The sequence below is a fragment of the Argopecten irradians genome, chromosome 4, assembly GCF_041381155.1.
Source record: "Argopecten irradians isolate NY chromosome 4, Ai_NY, whole genome shotgun sequence".
Taxonomy (NCBI): Eukaryota; Metazoa; Mollusca; class Bivalvia; order Pectinida; family Pectinidae; genus Argopecten; species Argopecten irradians.
The window spans coordinates 33,080,302-33,099,918 of record NC_091137.1 but is presented as its reverse complement, the minus strand read 5'-3'; the positions used below and the strand labels follow the sequence as shown (position 1 = coordinate 33,099,918).

Below are 19,617 nucleotides of genomic sequence, written 5' to 3'. Positions count from 1 at the left end.
GAGCAATGGCGAACAGTTCGATCAAGAGAGTCGTTGCATTATTGTTTTCATATTACACGAAGTAAGAAAACAATTGTCAAGATGCTGTCACAAGACAGTGAGCAGGATGAACGAGAACAAATTCAAGATGACATTCAGCGCCTTGAACTTATCTTGCGAGAAGGAGATAATTACGAGGAGACAGACGATGAAAATACGCACACTTCTCGGCATTATGTTCCCGATTACGCCGGTAAAATTACGTTAAGCGTTCTAAAATGCTATTAGTTTGTATCAGTCCGATAGATTATGCATTCAGACAGAAACATTTTTTCGATATAAAGAATTTTAGAGGTACAAATACGTTTTATTTGCAAGTTGGATTACCTCCCCTTGTTTTATGCAAATGAATTTGACCATGGTGATGTGATCAGATAGGGAAAATATGGAAATCCCCTTTCTGATAGTTTGACAGCATGATAAAAATTATGTACAGTACATGCAACAATCAAAATTATTTATCCCATCAAGTGAACAGAAACACCAGTGAAGTTATAAAATGTTATTCTGACTATTTCGAGATATTTTACTTAAAAGGCCCACTACCTTTCCGAAACAGCTTTTAATTTTTAAAATGGAAATGTAAAACGAGATCGATTATTTTATAGAGTCGCATAAGTTATCAACTTACCGGTAATGCTACACTTATCATCGTCTTCTGAACAATTTAATTTGGATAAATAAAATATTAATTTTCATAACGTGGGTCGTGCTAAATACCGCTCGGTAGTTGATTATCACTGCAGCAGAAGGCAAAATAGCGGAATGAAACCCAACAGTTATCATATATTACGCAGGATAACTTGCATATGTTTGGCATTGTAACCTCATCTTAGGCCATCCATATATATTTTCTTATGTTATTTATGATTTTTAGAAACCTTTAAATTTTGCTCCGGAAAGGTAGTGGGCCTTTAATACAGTGCAGAACAATTTAATATAATATTATGTAGACATGATGTAGTGGCCAGACTGTGGTTTGGACCTCGAACACTTGGATGTTCTACTGGCAAATGACCAGTCCTCGCTGAGTACCAATTATCGCCATCGCATATGTACTTGTATGATCACAGACAAATTTTGAGACATTTTTTTGTGGAAATAGTACAGATACAAATGCGATGGCGAGAATTGGTACTGGGAAAGAACTGGTCGCCTGCCAGTACCAATTGAGCCACCAGGTTGCTACCAATCGACCCTGTCATGCTATTAAAATAAATCGATGACAGAAGTGTTGACAAATTTTAGTTTCTTAATTTATATAACATACTGAAGGTCATGACTATTATTTTAATGGGTTTTTTTTGTTCTTTGCAGGCAATGCAGATACCAAACCTGGTCCAAGTGGTATTGATACCTATGAAGATGATCAGGTAAATATAGTGGTGTTCTGATTAATCAAGTTCACCGAGTATCGTTGGTTGGGGTGTTTGACCAATTAATCAAATAAGAAATCTGTAATCGAGTTTGGCGAAATTGTCCGACATCATGATAAACGAAAGTGTATAATTAGCTTGTGTGTGTTTTCGCTCATATCATTTCAAATATCAAGCGTCTAAACGAATTGAAGAGCACATACGCGTACGTAGTAATGTAAACGTTCAGAGGAGTATGATTTTATTTGTGAAAACATAAGTGACCTAAGAACACAGCAACATGTGTAGTTTGTACGATTTTCCTGGAAAACGTACACGGTCTTCAGTGGGACCAAAGCATAATTCAAATCAATTTTAATTGATCATTGATTGGTTACACAAAACTGATGATCGAAAAAATGACAATTGTCTATATTTATATATTAAATAGTAGTGATAAATTCAATTATTCTGAATTCATTAGAATTTTTTACTGCGAATTCCTTAAATAAAAGGTGCTTATATGTATACACTTGTAATGATAACATTTTTTCTAATCAAATTTGTCTTCATTAACAAAATGATTAATTTTACACTAGATTAACTGCAGCATCGAAAAGTTGAGATTATCTATCTGAAGAATAAAAAAGTATGTAAAATTGCTTAACCAATTATTGTCGAAATCATATCTTTTTAATATAGTCATAAACATGTCTTATAGAATAAGTGTATTATCGTAAAATGTTTTTAATAGGATTTTGTTGATTTGCTATTAATTTAGACCCTGATCAATCTTTTTAAACTTGTTAAAACACGATAGTTTCTTTAGGTAAACCATGTTTATTTTCCCAAGGATATTGATGAAGATAGCGAACAGCCAGGTACAGCAGGTGTGGCACAGTTACAGATGGTGGGAGAGGATGGTGAAATTGTTATTAATCCAGAGACATGTCTGGCTTTGAACCGAGCTTACCAAGAAATCCTTTTGGACCTGCTGAGGAAAATTGAAATCTCTCTACAAGAAAACAGGAGTAAACAGGTAATATATTCATTCTGATTTTCAATGTATTACTCTTGCTACAAAAGTAAAAATATTTCCATGTTTAAAGGGTTTGTGACAAAGAAACCTTTTTATAGATTTTCTGATAGTTTGACCCCATCAATGTTGGCTCACACACGTTTCACAGCACTCCGCAAAGCTGTTTATCTACTTTAAGGGCAGTAAGGGTAAATGGCTGAGACTGAGAAAACTTAAATGAGCTAGCCGGTCTCGTGGTACCAATGCGTCATCCGTTTCACCCTGTTTTGCTATCTGCTGTAGATACTGTATATTTATAGAGAAAAAACACAGAGTCTTCTAGTATTTTGTAAATATCCACAGTGGAAATCAATGACAGTGATATCTCTGCTTTGGGTTTTGTTCCGGGCATTTTCCCATACCAGTTTGAGTCTTTGATGAACACTGATAATTCTCTTTCTACGAAGAAGGGGGATAACATCGCCAGATGTTTCAGATGCTGATCAAGAAAACCAAGAAGGTAATCAAGAGGATCGGTTGACAAACACAGCATTATTTTAATTTATTGGCATTAAATATTTATGTGGATGCCTTCAAGGGTATTCATCAGATAATTTCTTTTTAATAAGTGAATATAATCTGTAATATATCTTACATTTTAGAATTAATTTTTTTACATTAAAATCATCCATTGAGAACAATTAATTTCTCCTTTTATTATATTATAAATGCATTAACCTAAATGCATTTGCATGATTGATATCAGTGACTTACGACTTATATAATTACTACACTAATTTTACATACCTACATATTACAAACGTACAAAAATTGAAGGATTCAGTAAATAAGGATTATCTTCTTAACAATAGAGGAATGTATAATAATGACATTGGTTACTACTGTGAGACAAAGCTAACGACATGGTTCAATTACTAAAAGGGATTTTTTCTTTTTTAAGTTTTGGATACATATTTAGTGATATTATTTTCAACAGGTGCTCATATGGTTTCTGTGATCCTATGGTTACGGAATTGGAATCTACGGTCTGCTGTTGTGAGATAAATGATGTCAATTGCATAGTTTTCAATAAAAAAACATGTCTGTAAATTGTTTATATTGTTATTAATTTAACCTATTGATATGTTTATTATTAACGAACTGTTACTTTTGTTGCAATATTTATATACATTACACCTATTCTTTTTTCGATATAATGTACACTCTGTGTGAGGACTATACAGCCGGATACTATTAATGATATTATGCAATTATTTATTTAATAATGAGTACTGTAGCATTTGTATGAGTCATTGAGTAGTAGGCAGGCAATGATGATAATAAATTGTCCTTAAGTTTTACAAGCAAACACATATTTGAAACACAAACATTCCATGTATAATGTTTACTAACAAACAGGACTGAGTAATGTACAATAAATACCATTATCATGTCATAGATAATAGATCACCCTTTCAAACATAAATCAAATTGACCCTGAAGTAATCTAATGCTTCCATATAAAACCCCATTCACACAAATGATGATTTCCTGTCAGCTCAAACTTGACACTTATGTAATGCAACCATGTATTTTGAATACTCTTCTTCTTTGGAAAGCGAAAGAACTTGTTTTAAAAGACTTATTTTATTTTAACTTTTTTTTTATTTCTGTGATTGTTATAGCAGCCATAAGCAGCACATTGTACCATACTGAATTTATAATGACAGCCTGTGAAACACAGGATAAGATAACTGTAAGTTTAGGTGTTTAGCTCTATTCGTGTCCGTCTCATCAGCAGCGGTGAGCCATGGCCAGTCGGTGAACCAGTGACATCATGCTGGCTGACAGCCTCATTATCACAATAAATTTTTGCATATCGTTCAGCTGCCCTAGTAGGTTTAAGGTTCCTAAGTGATAAAAGTTCACTTAAAAATGGAATGACTTAATTAGTTCTTGACATTTTTCATGATGTAAATATATTGATCTAGGTGTATAACTGAAACCTAAGTGAACGTAAATATGTTTACCCAAAAAAGGTCTTTATTGAAAAGTTTTTGATGAATGAGATCAATTAAATTTACTTCTATCTACAGGTTACAATGGAAGAGGATCTAAGTGTAAAAACCACAAGGAAAAACATCTCTTCATCAGACCCGCAGTCATTGATTAAACCTCTCACAGCTTTCAGGGTTCCATTTTTCAAAGATGTTGATGGAAGGGTATGTATACATATGTAGCAGGTAGTTTATTTTTGTTATCTTAATAATAACGCCAAAACATTCTTCCAAACATTTTGAATCAATATATAACACCTGAATACGCATTACAAATGAAAATTTCTTTTAGCTGTCCCACTGACAACAAAATAACTGTGTTTATATTCAAACTTTGATCAGTTTAAATACTCAGATGGATAAACAGATTGGACTCAAGTTTTTTTGACTGTGAGAAACAGTTTATAAATTGTATATTTATATTAAAATTTAATAACAACAAAATTTCCTATCATCACTATTTATAACTCCACAATTGCTATATTTTCAAAACTTTCATTGTCTCTGAAATCACTTAATAGATGCATATCTGAGATGTAGATACCTATTGGTTTCTGTCTTCGGTATTGATATGTGCTTGTTTTTCATTTGAATAGCATGCACCACAGAATGAAGATGTCAAGTTGAAGAATTCACTAGGAGAAATAAGACAGGACCAACTGTTTCCAGTTGTATGTAAGTTGTCTCCCCTTTATAGTTTAGTGACATATCTGTTATGGAGTCACATATAAACTGCTTTACTGAGATACTTGTTCTGTGATAGGAAGATCAATTTACATGATTTTTTATATTTAAATTCTCATGTATGATATATTTGTAATAGGAGAGGAATGAAATGTAGGGGTCAGACCGGGATTCAAACCCAGACCTCCGAACACTAGCCGAATACTCTACTGCTGAGCTACCTGTTCACCGGTGATTGATACAGTCCAATCCCGCTACACTCCTCTCTCCCTTTTCAAATTTTTTGCCCTCAAAGACACCAAGACCCTAACACCACCACCATGGGTATTTTAGTTGGGCGTCAATTTTATAACAGGGGAGGAGAAAATGTAGCAGCCAAACCAGGATTCGAACCTGGGACCTCCGAACACTAGTCAAATGCTCTACAGCTGAGCTACCTGGTCACTGATGATCGATCCTGTCCAATCCTACAACACACATATTTAACGCACTCTGTGATTTGTTGCCATCTTTATTTCATCAGCACAACCAGTCATTCAAGTCTATTATTTTCATAATTCATCTCCTGAATCTTTTCAACTGCTATAAATTCTTATATTAATAATTCTTGCATCATTATTAAAATTACAAAAAATGAAACTTACATATCTTTCCCTATTAAAGCAATGGCTCTATCATTATTCAACACTAAGATCCATTTTGTTCAAATATTAAATTTCTAATTGAAACATTTTTCATATCACACTGAGTACTTCATCTCATTTTGCAAGGAAGTATTTTACAGATTCTATACAGTTTTCTGGTACAATCACTTTGTAGAATCACTTTGTGTTAAACCTTTTTAACTGTCTTGTTGATGCCCAAATCCAAGAAAATCAAAACTTGAAAATAATGTACTGAAATGAATATAGAAGAATTAGTTGTTAGATTACCCAACCATAGATAACAATGCTTCATGGACTTTTGTATATGACAAATAATGACCTGTGTTGTAATATTACAGGGTTCTGGAGCCAGAGAGAAACTCTAGTGGAGGCAGTCAGAAGGGATGCTCAGGAGAAACTCATCAGACCATTAATGAATAAGTAAAGATATTTCTGTAAAATGAATAAAGTTAGCTAATTATCCATGCTTATCCAGCGTCTTATTCTACCATTAAGTTACTCTAAAAATAATTTCATTTGGAAAAATATACTAAAAAAATGTACATGAGTGATTAGAAGAATCAGAAACGTTGTTTTCTAGAAAACACGAGTCCACTTTCATAAAACAATTACCTATTACTTCACAATATTTCTCTAATGAATATTTTCTAGCAGCAGTTTGCTCTCAAAGGTTATATTACACTAGTGACGTATTAATCAAAAATATTGCACAAGCAAAGTCACTCAATATCGGGCCGATTATGTAGTAAATATATTTATTGCACTACAATATTATTTTGTCTGTAGTCACCATAATTTTTTTTCTATTTTCAGGAAGGAAGTAGAAGCAGAAAAACATATGGCAGCAGATAAAGATAGAAAGACAATAATAAAGAAAGAGATTGAGTCCACCTTAGACGATATTGACAGACAGATAGAAGACATCAGGTATAGATACAAGCTGTTGATTAACTTGCCTGCATGAAAATGAACCTATCACATATTCTATTGGGCTGCTTTTTTCAGCTTCCACCAAATGGCTATTTGTCACCAATTTTATCAGGAAAATAGAGATCTGATATTTGGCCTGTAATATGCCTACTGGCAGGCGATCAACCAATTTCTGTCAAGTACTCTTTCTTACTGTTGCATGTATTTTTATATAGTAAGTTGCAAATTTCCGTGAATAAATTCATCTTCTGACACAAAACATTGTTTGAAAATTGAAGTGTAATCATATAAATACGCATGTGATGGTAAGAATTGGTCGCTGTTTATATATATAACAACTTTTTCAAGAACCGTATGGCCCAGAACATTATATTTGCCCTGTAAGCAATCTTGAATAAAGGGCTACCAAGGACATGTATGTTCATATAATGACAGTGTACATGTTTATGTCAAGAGTTGGTCACTGTTAAACAACTTTCTCAAGAATCAGAAATTACATAATATTTGCCATCTTAACAATCTTTGATAAAGGGCTACCAAGTATGTTCATATAATGACTTTGTATTAGTAATCTCTATTAGATGCATCTCTTTATTCTTTCAGAAAAAATTAATGTTCATTGTCACTTATGAACAGATGCCTTATTGGTAGGAGGTTTTTTTCATGAAATATTTTTTTTTTGTGGTATTCCAGGTCGTACACCCTCGATAAACTCATGACTGAAATCAAAACAGACGATATTGATTGGATGAAGATATCTACAATTGATGTAAGTATATTTACTGAAATGTTTGGTTCCCCCTAAGAGATAATCATCTTTCTCTGAATTTATGTGAAGGTTTCCTTACCTCAATGTAGTAACATTAAAAATATTATTGAAGAAATATCACCAATGATATGCCTAAATGTCAACTATCTTAGAATTTGATATGTGGCCTTCAACTACTGTACAAAGAAAAAAAATCATTGTAATTGAATCTTGTTCATTTCAACCTCAACACTCTAGTATTTATAAAACATTTGGTTGGCTCTTACATGTAAGTAAACACAACTCAAATCTCAGTTTACCAATGTCCCTCTGACTTTAAAATAGCAATGTTTGGCTGCTTTTTGTATTTAGACTTACAACTGAAAGTCATTTTGCTTTATTTGAGATGTTTAAATTATTTCAGTTCCTGGGGAAGCATGGTCCTGAAGACTGTAAGAAGTTCTGGGTGAATGTTCTACAGCCAGACATTAACAAGGATAAATGGGTTCCAGAGGAGAGAGAACTTCTCCACGAACTGGCCATTAAACACAACATGAGAAACTGGGATGTTATAGCTAAGGAATTAGGGGTGAGTTCCCTCCAGTTTTGCTACATTTGTAGGCATTTGGAAATTATTGAAATATTCTTTACTTGCATATTACAGAGTTATCTGTCCTTGTGGGTATTTTATCTGATGGTGTGGGTATGTATTGATTGTGATGTCATGTGTTTGTAAGTGTAACATCATACTTTTAAGAGAAAACAATGTGAGTTTCGCTAACAAAATAATGACTTCACAATTGATATCTACCCCAAGGAAGATAACTTGATAATATGCAAAGAATGAAATAGATGTATAACATGAATTGAATCTATGTTTTAGTTGATAATGTATTGGAAACTGCAAAACCACAAAAGCCTTCATATTTTTACAACTTATGACTATTTATCATTGTTCTCCCACACTATAACAATAGTATGCAACATTAACCACTAAATTGATATTCATTTCCCCATCAAGTTCTTCTTATTTTGAAAGTCCTCAATAAATTTGGTAGGGAAAAAATCATTTGAAAAAATGCTTGGGATAATTCATGTACGGATTTTGGAAAAAAATGCCTGTCTATTTTTTTTCAATTTCATTTCAGACAAATAGATCAGCTTATCAATGCTTGCAGTATTACCAACAGAACCTCAATGAAAACTTCACCCAACGGTCAGTCTTCTAGAATTACCAAAAATGTCTCAGTTTCTTTAGAAATTTATCTAGTAACAGCACAAATCAAGTTTTGAAAACATGTTGAAAAGAAAACCTTGAAATTGATTCCAGAAAAGTTCCTCTGGACTCTTCTATAATGTCTAGGTTTATTTTTGTGTAACATCTCATTAATAATAGGGCGTAATAGTGTTTGAAGAACATTAGGAAACCAAACACCATGATCTATGATATCTATCCCATATCGGTTTTTTACTTGCATTTGAGAGGTGAAGGGATAGTGGTATTTAGAACACCTTAAGCATAGTAATTCCAAATTGACCTCTGTATTAAGGAATCCTCTATATCAAGGACATTGCCTTACAAAGATACTTGTCCATTGATGAAAACTTTATTCTGCATTTTGGTGTCCTTAGTAGTTATGTCTGATGGGGTGTTTTTGTTACAGTCCATGGACAGAAGAGGAAGACAGTTTACTGAAGGAAGTTGTGGAAAACTGTAGAGTTGGTACCAGGGTATCATGGAACCAGGGTGAGTTTATACCAAGAATTTATGTGCTGGACTGATTTTTCTCTGAGGGTTTTGGATAAATATGTCGTGAACTCTTCTGAATGTCATTTTCCTACTTAATTTATAGTCATTAGAATCTTTATATAATCCAGAACCCTGGCTAAATTTATAGTCATTAGAATCTTTATATAATCCAGAACCCTGGCTAAATTTATAGTCATTAGAATCTTTATATAATCCAGAACCCTGGCTATACCAGAAAAATATGCTGGTCCAAGATGACATCTGCTTTAGACAAGTTGCACTTTATTGTTAAATTTCATGAAAAATATTTGAGAAAAAAAATTAGTACAAAATGTATGTTTGATTGCACACAACATTAACTACGGTATATAAAAAGAGTATACTAATTACGTTCTAGTATGCTACTTCATTGAGGGGAGGAGCTGGAAGCAGTGTCAGCGTCGATGGACCCAGGTGGATCCAGCAACTAAAAGAGGAAGATGGTCTCAGGAAGAGGACTTTGTGAGTGATGAAATGTTTATACTTACATTAAATACAAAAAATATTTTGTTTTGATATATCTAAATTTATTTTTGCAGAAACAATATTTTTGCAATAGTTATTTAAGTTCATGACGCTAAAGGCTGGTATTTGTACATGTTGGCAGAAATTACTTAGTGCTGTTCACCTCCACGGAACTTCCAACTGGCAGCTGATCCATGAGATGGTACAGGGGCGATCTGCCTACCAGTGTCGCGATCGTTACAATAACTGTCTGGACCCCAACCTCAAACCACCGTCTACCTGGACGTACGAGGAGGACAAACAGCTACTTAAATTGACCGCCAAATACACCAATGAGGAAGGTTAGTTATGAAACAAAGACTGAAGAGGAAATATCTATGGGTAAAATAGTACAAAGGCGTGAAATATTACAGGATACAGCCTTTTACTTTACTTCGCATTGGGACCATGAACATTTATATTGGTAGGTATTGATATGATGACATTCCACCATTAGCCAAAGGTCAGGAATTCACTAACCTTGAATTCAAATATTTATATAGTGTAGACTGATAATATGAATACTGTGTACATGTAGTCTCTTATTTATTTTATTGCTACTTTTCAAGTGCTCTCGTAATTGCTTCTTAGGTTGATCATGATCACCTAATCGCATAACGGTTTTTCGAATAATTTGGTTATATGAAATATGTTACTGTTGGACAGATGGCTCTATAAGTTGGACTAAAGTTGCTGCTGAGTTGGAAGGCCGGACAGACAACATGGTGCTAATCCGTTACAAGCGACTCAAATCCTGGAAGGCTCGATCTGATTGGCTTGATACACAAAATGTAAGTCATAGTTTACTGGTAACTCATCTGGAACTACACTGGAACCCAGTTATATTGAAGTCCTTGGGGAATGAGAAATTTCTTAAAATTATCCAGATTTCAATATAACCAAAGAGAAAGACAATGTTGTGAACAGGAATTAAAATACATTTCAAACTAAGCAGTACTTCAATATAACGGTAAACCAAATCAAGTTGGTTCCACTGAAAATATGCGTCATTATAACGAAATGTTTCGAAATACCTGAACTATTTGTGCAATTTATGGACATTTGCAAATGTATTCTATAACAACTGCCATTGTCATCAATAATCTACATGTATATAATAATTCATAACCATAATTATTAAAGCCTTGCATAAAGGTGCCCTATAGTAATCACTATGTATGTGATAATTAGCTTTGAAGGATTTACAGCAAGGATTTATAAATTTACATTAGCTATTAAGGGTTAACTTAGTGGGGAGTGGGGACCTTTCTGACAAATCTCAGTTTCAATTTCATGCTTTAAAAAAAGTCATTGATAATGACATAGTAGCTGTGTGATAAAACCGAGATATGAAAAAATGTGTATTAATGATACAGCTTTTGGTACTGTTGTATTTGATGAAAATCTGTGTATAAAGAGATATTTCTACCATTTTGACAAGCCTTGTGCTATTTTACTTTTTCCTCAGGACGATACCAAGGCTTACCTAGGCACCATATACAATAAGGATGGAGAGGTTGTAAAGGTAATACCTCTAATAGTACTGGTCAGCAGTGATATAGAACAAATCAGTGATTTTTCACTCTCTGTCATAATCATCGTAGACTTAACTGCTGACTGCCTATTCAAATATTGCTGAAGGAGTCATAGTCAGTGCAAACTACTTGAATGTAAAGGTTGTTATCCTTCCCTACTTGAAATGTGACTTGAAGCTATAGAGTTGTTCATAATAAATGACTTGTAGCAAGCATATATTAGTAATGTATAAGAATTACTTTTTTAGACCTGATATATGTAGCTCAGTGAATTGAGAATTAGAAAGGATCTGGCCTGTGTAGTTATGTCCATGGGCATTATATTTTACTCCTGTAGTTCTGGATGCCATGTAATATGCCTATTTATTAGATCACCTGGTCCGCAGGACCGAGGTGAGCTTATGGGATACCGCGTCGTCGGCCCGTCGTCCGTCAACAATTGACTTCTTCTTCATAACCACTGGTAATAATTGGACCCAATTTAACTGGTAGCATCTTTGTTGGTTGGGGATTCAAAATTGTACAAATGGTGGGGCTAACCTCCCAGGGGCCATAGGGGCGGGGCCAAAAAGGGTCAGTTTGGCTATTTCCATATAAACGACTTCTCTGAAACTAAGCATGGGAGAAAACACATAAACGACTTCTCTGAAACTAAACATGGGAGAAAACACATAATGCAATCGTAGCATCCTTATAGAGTGGGGATTCAAAATTGTACAAATGATGGGACTGACCCCCCCCCCCCCCCCCCCCCCCCCCCCCCCCCCTGAGGGCCTGGGGGGGGCAGGGCCAAAAGGGGTCAATTTGGCTATTTCCATATAAACGACTTCTTTTTTAAAAAAAAAAGTATGGGATAGTACCCATAATGCAATGGTAACATCCTTTTAGGGTGGGAATTCTTAATTGTACAAATGATGGGGCTGACCCCCCGCGGGCCTGAGGGGCGGAGTCAAAAGGGGTCAATTTGGCTATTTCCATATAAACGACTTCTTCTCTGAAATCAAGCATAGGAGAAAACACATGCAATGGTAGCATCCTTATAGGGTAGGGATTCAAAATTGTACAAATGATGGGGCTGACTCCCCAGGGGCCTGAGGGGCAGGGCCAAAAGGGGGCAATTAGGCTATTTCCATATAAATACTTCTTCCTGAAACTTATCATGGGATAACACCCATAATGCAATGGTAACATCCTTTTAGGGTGGGGATTAAAAATTGTACAAATAATGGGGCTGAACCACCCCCCCCACCCCCCATAGGCCTGAGGGGCAGGACCAAAAGGGGTCAATTTGACTGTTTCCATATAAATGACTTTTCTATGAAAGTAAGCATAGCAAAGCACCCATAATGCAATGGTAGCATCCTTATAGGATGGGGATTCAAAATTGTAAAAATGATAGGGCTGACCCCCTTTGGCTTAAGGCATGGGGCAAAAAAAGTTAATTAGGCTACTATTTTCATATAAATTACTTCCTCTCTGAAACTATGTACATGTATTGGATAGCATATTCGTATGGTATCTAAAGCATCATTATGGTTGGGATTCAAAATTAAACAAATCATCGGGTCAATTTGTCTTTATGATTTTTGAATCACTAATCACTAAATAACAGAATTATTAAAAAAATATTTTTAAAAACCAGGTGAGCAATATAGGCCCTCCGGGCCTCTTGTTGTTAATTGTTTTAGTGAAGTCTCCCCCAGCTTCAACTGTAGGATGATCTAAATGTTCTCTAGCTCTTAACTAGTGATAAACCCAACTAGCAATCTTGGGGCTAGAATTCAATTACCTTTATATACATTTATGTCTGTTTTGTCTACATTTTGTATATCCTCTATTTCATGTCACTTTTTTTACTTCTTTCTCAAATAGCCATCCGTTGAAGACATCAACGTTAACGTACCTGTTGGAACATTTGCTTCAGGTGTACAACGAGATGATTATCTCAAACAGATACGCGATAAACAGGAAGGTATGTGCATAAAAGAAGTTCTGAAATTACAGAATGAATATTTCTTTGTATTCTGAAGAATTACTCTCTCTTTTATGAATTGTACAGCATCCATATGGTAAAAATTACAATGACAACAATTACTTGTTCAGCCCATTCATGTATAGTTTTAATGTCATTAATTTATTTGATATGCTGAATCCTAAATTGTAACATAGGTACGTACTGGTTGTTTGACATGGGTGTGTAATGTCTGCTTGTTTTATACTGGATTCCAAGTCCACTTTACCTGCCTATTCTGCATTTGCATATTACAGAGTTATCTGCACTTGCGGGAAGGTATTGATTGTGACTTCATGTGTTTATGAGCGTAAAGTCATAATTTTTGGAGAAAATGATGTGAATTGTGCTCACAAAATTGTGACCCACAAGGGAGCTAACTCTGTAAAGTGCAAAAAGGGAATAATATTAGGAGGTGTTTTGGCACCAAGGAAAAAAAAACGGCTAATGATATAGGCAGGTTTAGCAGACTAACTTGATTCCTAGATCATAAACAAAGGCTTATGATTATATGATTTATATTAATAAAGGCGACATAAAAAAAGGATATTCAAATTTAATGCTCCATTTACCTTTTTTTAAAGTTAATTGTTACCGCTAGTTCTATTTCTCAAGGTACGTGCTGAGAGGATGTTTCTCAAATTTCATATACAGGTTCCCCTAAGACCCTAGTTGTGCATATTGCATTTTGGCTCCGATCGGTCAACAAGAAGGCCGACATGGCGGCCATCTTGGATTTTGGATAGTTAAAGTTTGTTACCGCTATTTCTCAAAAAGTACTGAAGGGATCTTTCTCAAATTTTTCATATGTAGGTTCCCCTAGGGCCCTAGTTGTGCAAATTGCATTTTGGGACCGATCGGGTCAACAAGATGGCCGACAGGCAGCCATCTTGGATTTTGATAGTTAAAGTTTGTTTACTGCTATTTCTCATCAAAGTACAGAAGGGATCTTTCTCAAATTTCATATGTAGGTTCCCCTAGAGCCCTAGTTGTGCATATTGCATTTTGGGACTGATCGGTCCAACAAGATGGCCGAACAGGCAGCCATCTTGGATTTTTGATAGTTAAAGTTTGTTACCGCTATTTACTCAAAAAGTACTGAAAGGATCTTTCTCAAATTTCATATACAGTAGGTTCCCCTAGGACCCTATGTTGTGCATATTGCATTTTAGGACTGATCGTAGAACAAGATGGCCGACAGGTGGCCATCTTGGATTTTGATAGTTAAAGTTTGTTACAGCTATTACTCAAAAAGTACTGAAGGGGTCTTTCTCAAATTTCGTATATAGGTTTCTTCTAGGGCCCTAGTTGTGCATATTGCATTTTGGGACCGATCGTTCAACAAGATGGCCAACAGGCGGCCATCTTGGATTTTGATAGTTAAAAGATGTTAACCGCTATTTCTCAAAAAGTACTAAAGGCATCATTCACAAAATTTCATATGAAGGTTCCCCAAGGACCCTAGTTGTGCATATTGTTATTTGTGACCGATCGGTAAACAAGAATGGCCGACCGAGGCGGCCCATCTGGATTGATGATTGTTTTTAAGTTTGTTACCACATATTTCTCAGAAAGTACTGAAGGGATCTTCTCAAATTGTTCATATGTAGGTGTCCCCTAGGACCCTAGTTGTGCATATTGCATTTTGGGAACCGATCGGTTCAACAAGATGGGCCGACAGGCAGCCATCTTGGATTTTGATAGTTAAAGTTTGTTACTGCTATTTCTCAAAAAGTACTGAAGGGTATCTTTCTCAAATTTCATATGTTAGGTTCCCCTATGAGCCCTAGTTGTAGCATATTGCATTTTGGGACTGATCGGTCAACAAGAATGCCGACAGGCAGGCCATCTACTGGATTTTGATAGTTAAAGTTTGTTTACCAGCAGCTTATTACTCAAAAAGTACTGAAAGGATCTTTCTCAAATTTCATATACAGGTTCCCCTAGGACCCTAGTTGTGCATAATTGCATTTAGGACTGATCGTAGAAACAAGATGGGGCCGACAGGTGGCCATCTTGGATTTTGATAGTTAAAGTTTGTTACAGCTATTACTCAAAAAGTACTGAAGGGGTCTTTCTCAAATTTCGTTATATAGGTTCTTCCTAGGGCCCTAGTTGTGCATATTGCATTTTGGGGACCGATCGTAATTCATGACAAGATGGGCCAACAGGCGGCCATCTTGGATTTTGATAGTTAAAGATTATATAACCGCTATTTCATCAAAAAGTACATAAAGGCATCAATTCACACAATTTCCATATGAAGGTTCCCCCAAGGACCCTAGTTGTGCATATTGTTATTTGTGACCGATCGGTAAACAAGATGGGGCCGACCGACGGCCATCTTGGATTTTGAATTGTTTAAGTTTGTTACCAGCTATTTTCTCAGAAAAGTACTGAAGGGATCTCTCTCAAATTTTATGTGTAGGTTTCCCCTTGTACCATAGTTTGTGCATAGTAAACCGTTTTAGGACTGATGCATAATGCCTTACTCGGGACTGATCGGTAAACAAGATAGCCAACCGGTTTTGTTGACGCCATCTTAGATTTCATTGTTGAAGTTTGTTAGCCAACTATTTCTTAGAAAGTTCACTATAGCGATCTGTCTTCAAATTTTATATGTCATGTGTTTGAAAAAGTTTGAAAAGCAGGGAAAAGATCCCTCTTTCCGATTGTCAGACATAGATCATTCTTTGGTGGGCGCCAAGATCCCTCTGGGATCTCTTGTTTAAATTTAATTTTTTATCAATTTAAGATCTAAATTGATACTGAAAATGACAACCACAGTTCAATCTCAGTATTTAAGATGTTTCAGCTGTAGATACAAATACTATTTTAATTTTGATGTGCTTATAAGATATTTATTTGGTAGACAAGTTCTAATCCTTACAAAATCTAAGGCTACAGCAAGTAGTGCTCCTTTTTTGTGTCGCCTGCAACGCAAGTGCGACACATAAGTAACACTTTGTTAGGCAGCGTCCGCAAAGCGGTTTCCATGCGATAACTTAAGTATTTGTTTGTCCAATTTCAAATAAACTTGGTATATAGCTTTATATCGATGAGATCTCCGACGAGTCCGATACTGGTCAAAATCCATCAATATTTGCAAGAGTTACGGGACTTTGATATCGTCAAAATAGATAAATCCATGGTTTCCGCTCAATAACTTCAGTATCTATTGTCTGATTTAAACCAAATTTGGTATGTTGCTTCATATTAATGAGATCTTGGATGGGTTTCATACTGGTCAAAATCTGTCAATATTTGTGAGAGTTACGGGATTTTAAAATCGTCAAAACGGACAGTTTCTTGGTTTCCATGCGATAACTTTAATGTTTATTATCTGATTTTAACCAAATGTTGTTTATTGCTTTATATCAATGAGATCTCAGATGGGTTTGATGCTGGTCAAAATCCGTCAATATTTGCAAGAGTTACGGACTTGATAACTTCACTTAGTAAATACTATTTTTTTAACAAGATGTGAAATTACTATATTTTTTGTTTTTTTTAAACTACTATGCAGGCGACTCATCCACTTCCATGGAATTCTTGTCTTAGGCCATAATTGTTAAATTAATTACGTTTATTATATGTTGGAGTAATTATACATTTCTTTTGTTATGTTGACTTAAGATCTAGTGCTTTTCTCAATGTCTAGACATTGTTTTGTATAATTGTACAATTGTAGAGATGAACTATAATCTTTAACCAAAATATCAGTGTCTACACATTGTCTTGTGTAATTGTTCTATTTTAGAGATGAGCTATAATCTTGAACCAAAAAATTCTTTGTTAGGTGACATTGTGGTGCCGCGTCCTCCTCTCAGCTACAAGTACTCCTCACGTAATAGTATGGAAAATATGTGGCAACGTAAACTTCAGCTGAAGAAGATTGTGAAGCACCACTGATACAGAAGAATTTAAATAATGGGATGTCTGCCACCGTGCAGGATAAGATGCTCATTCCTTAGCGCCGCGCGATTCGCGCACAGGATTTTGTGCCCTTTCAAAAATTGGTAAGCCATTTTCTGTGTGAATTTCTTAAAAAAAAATATATTAATATCAACGGCTTTGTAACATGTTTATTATCAAAACTAAAATCTCTATCAAATATGATATGCTAATTAACTCATTCTGCCTCTAAAGACATATTAATGGTTTTCTAAACCAAAGACTAGACCAGTCCATTATGAAATTTATGGGGTGAATTAGTTTAAGATCCTTTGGAGGAATGACAATATAAGTCTATTGAACAAGTTTAATTATATTTTGTATTGCATGGTCAACAAGTGTAAGATTCTATTCATCACATCAAGTAGCATTATGGTCAGTTATGACATAAAACACAATCAGAGAAAAGCTGAATTAGGTTTACTAAGTATTCAATCTTATGTGATAAATATTTGCCATACAGTAGAAATATGAATTTAAAGAAAAATAACATTTTTTCTTTTTAAATTTTTTTTGAAGAGTAAAAACCAGATAACAAAAATGAACAACTTATTCAAGAACAAAGACCCTTGTACTGTCAAGGTATCCGACATGACTTGCCATAACAAACAACTTCAAAAATCCCAGAATTTTGCAAGCAGTGGAAAAGCGAAAAATCCGCTTCAGCAAGGACCACCGCATTGAAAGAAAAATGGACCGACATATTCCAAATGAAAAAAACTACATGTCTATGATTACTCGTAGTGGTGCGGGCCGTCCAAAAAAGTTTCCACATCTGTAAGTAGTAGCAGATATCTGGTTGTTATACAACCATCACCATCACTGGTATGGCAAAGTGGTGCATGGAAGTCAATATAAGATTTTGTTGTTAGAAGGTCTTATTTCTCATAGGACATGATCCAAGAATTTCAAATACAGAGAAAAAAAAGAAAAAAAAAAAAACAAAACCAGGAGGTCAAGAAAGTTTCTCTTTTCTTTATAACCAATTTCTTAAAAAACATTTGCACATACAGTAAAACATGTGTTAAAAACAAATCACTGTGGACCAATAAAGAATTACTTCATTATAAGCATATTTCAATTGTTATACACCCCTATATTAAACAAACAATTATCAATAGGAATCTTGACTTGGAATAAAAAAAACTACAGAGTATAAACTTATCACTTTTGACCAAATAATTTTGTGTGGGTTATTAGGTTTTGGCCTTTCTTTTTTTTGTCTTTAGCCTATGTCGGGCTGATAGTACGCGGTACTTATTTTTTGTCTACTGTTCAAAAAATACTGTCTCTATAGACAAATAGTAGATATATTATCAAAGGAATCTGGAAAACAAGCTTAATGGAAAAAAAGAACCTGTTAATTATAATTGTGTATATGTATATTTTCTGTTTATAGTTACTGTACCCTGGAAACCTTTATAAGTTCCAGAGAACGTGACCCTTACCAATGGGAAACCTCCTTCTGATCAAAGAAGATCCAGACCATTTATCATATAACATCACATTTACAGAACGTAGTGACCTAATATACAATAAGACCACTTACTGGATTGTTTTGTTACTTTCTGGACCTAAATATATTTGACAGTAATCACTTAAAACCACTTGGCTACTCTAAAATTGATATCACTTTGGAATAATTTGTTATGATTAACCCCATATAAAAAGGTTTTACAGTTTTTATATCAGTTTTTGTAAATGAAAATATAAATAATGGATTTATTAGTTGTAATATTTCTGTTACCATTGATTATAAAATGGTTACAATTTATGGGGACTTGAAATTTGTATAAATACTGGACTGTTTTATTAACCAACAACAATTTGATGGAACCTTTTTGTTACTACTCTGTCAATAATATACAATATTTAACTGGATATTTTGAATCTGTATAGAATGAAGGGCTATGGATTATGTTTTGTTAAACTGAAAGGCGTATTGAAAATAAAACAAAGGGCCATCACAATGTTTTTGGAAAAAAAGCAACTTTTTGTCATTGTTTGCTTTGAATGTATAGCACTGTATAACTGGACTGTGTTGTTTTGTGCCAGTTTGAACGGCCATAAAGCAGATGGCCTGTTAAATGCTCGTAAAAACCAGACTTTTTGAAGTCAGTAGATGGAAAAACTTTTTGTTAACTGCTTGTAAAACTCTTCGATTTTTTTTTTTATACTCCCATAACAGTATCTATGGACTGTTTTTGTTACTGCATTACTCTGACCATATGATAATAACAACAACTGTTTTGTACATTGCTTGACCAGGACTAGTATGAAATAACAATTTGACATTATGGGACTGTTATGTTACTACTTTGTCCCTAT

At 34.6% G+C, this 19,617-nt stretch overlaps 1 protein-coding gene across 1 annotated transcript; it reads left to right on the top strand.

The window, feature by feature from the left end:
• Window positions 1-6: 6 nt before the first annotated feature.
• On the top strand, window positions 7-17,247 carry LOC138322245 (snRNA-activating protein complex subunit 4-like). Its single transcript, XM_069266289.1, has 17 exons — window positions 7-232; window positions 1,357-1,412; window positions 2,248-2,433; window positions 4,509-4,634; window positions 5,066-5,144; window positions 6,157-6,238; window positions 6,632-6,745; window positions 7,442-7,517; window positions 7,921-8,085; window positions 8,645-8,712; window positions 9,161-9,243; window positions 9,644-9,747; window positions 9,893-10,091; window positions 10,456-10,580; window positions 11,258-11,314; window positions 13,197-13,296; window positions 17,135-17,247. Exons 1-17 carry the CDS (start codon window positions 82-84, stop codon window positions 17,245-17,247), a joined length of 1,884 nt encoding a protein of 627 aa, XP_069122390.1. The 5' UTR covers window positions 7-81.
• Window positions 17,248-19,617: the final 2,370 nt, after the last annotated feature.

Bases quoted from the DNA above. Each gene is read 5' to 3' on its own strand.
- LOC138322245 (XM_069266289.1), top strand. From the start codon at position 82: ATGCTGTCACAAGACAGTGAGCAGGATGAACGAGAACAAATTCAAGAT. The intron at 8,713-9,160 runs GTCAGTCTTCTA...TTTTTGTTACAG, and splicing joins AATGAAAACTTCACCCAACG to TCCATGGACAGAAGAGGAAG. The intron at 13,297-17,134 runs GTATGTGCATAA...ATTCTTTGTTAG, and splicing joins GATACGCGATAAACAGGAAG to GTGACATTGTGGTGCCGCGT.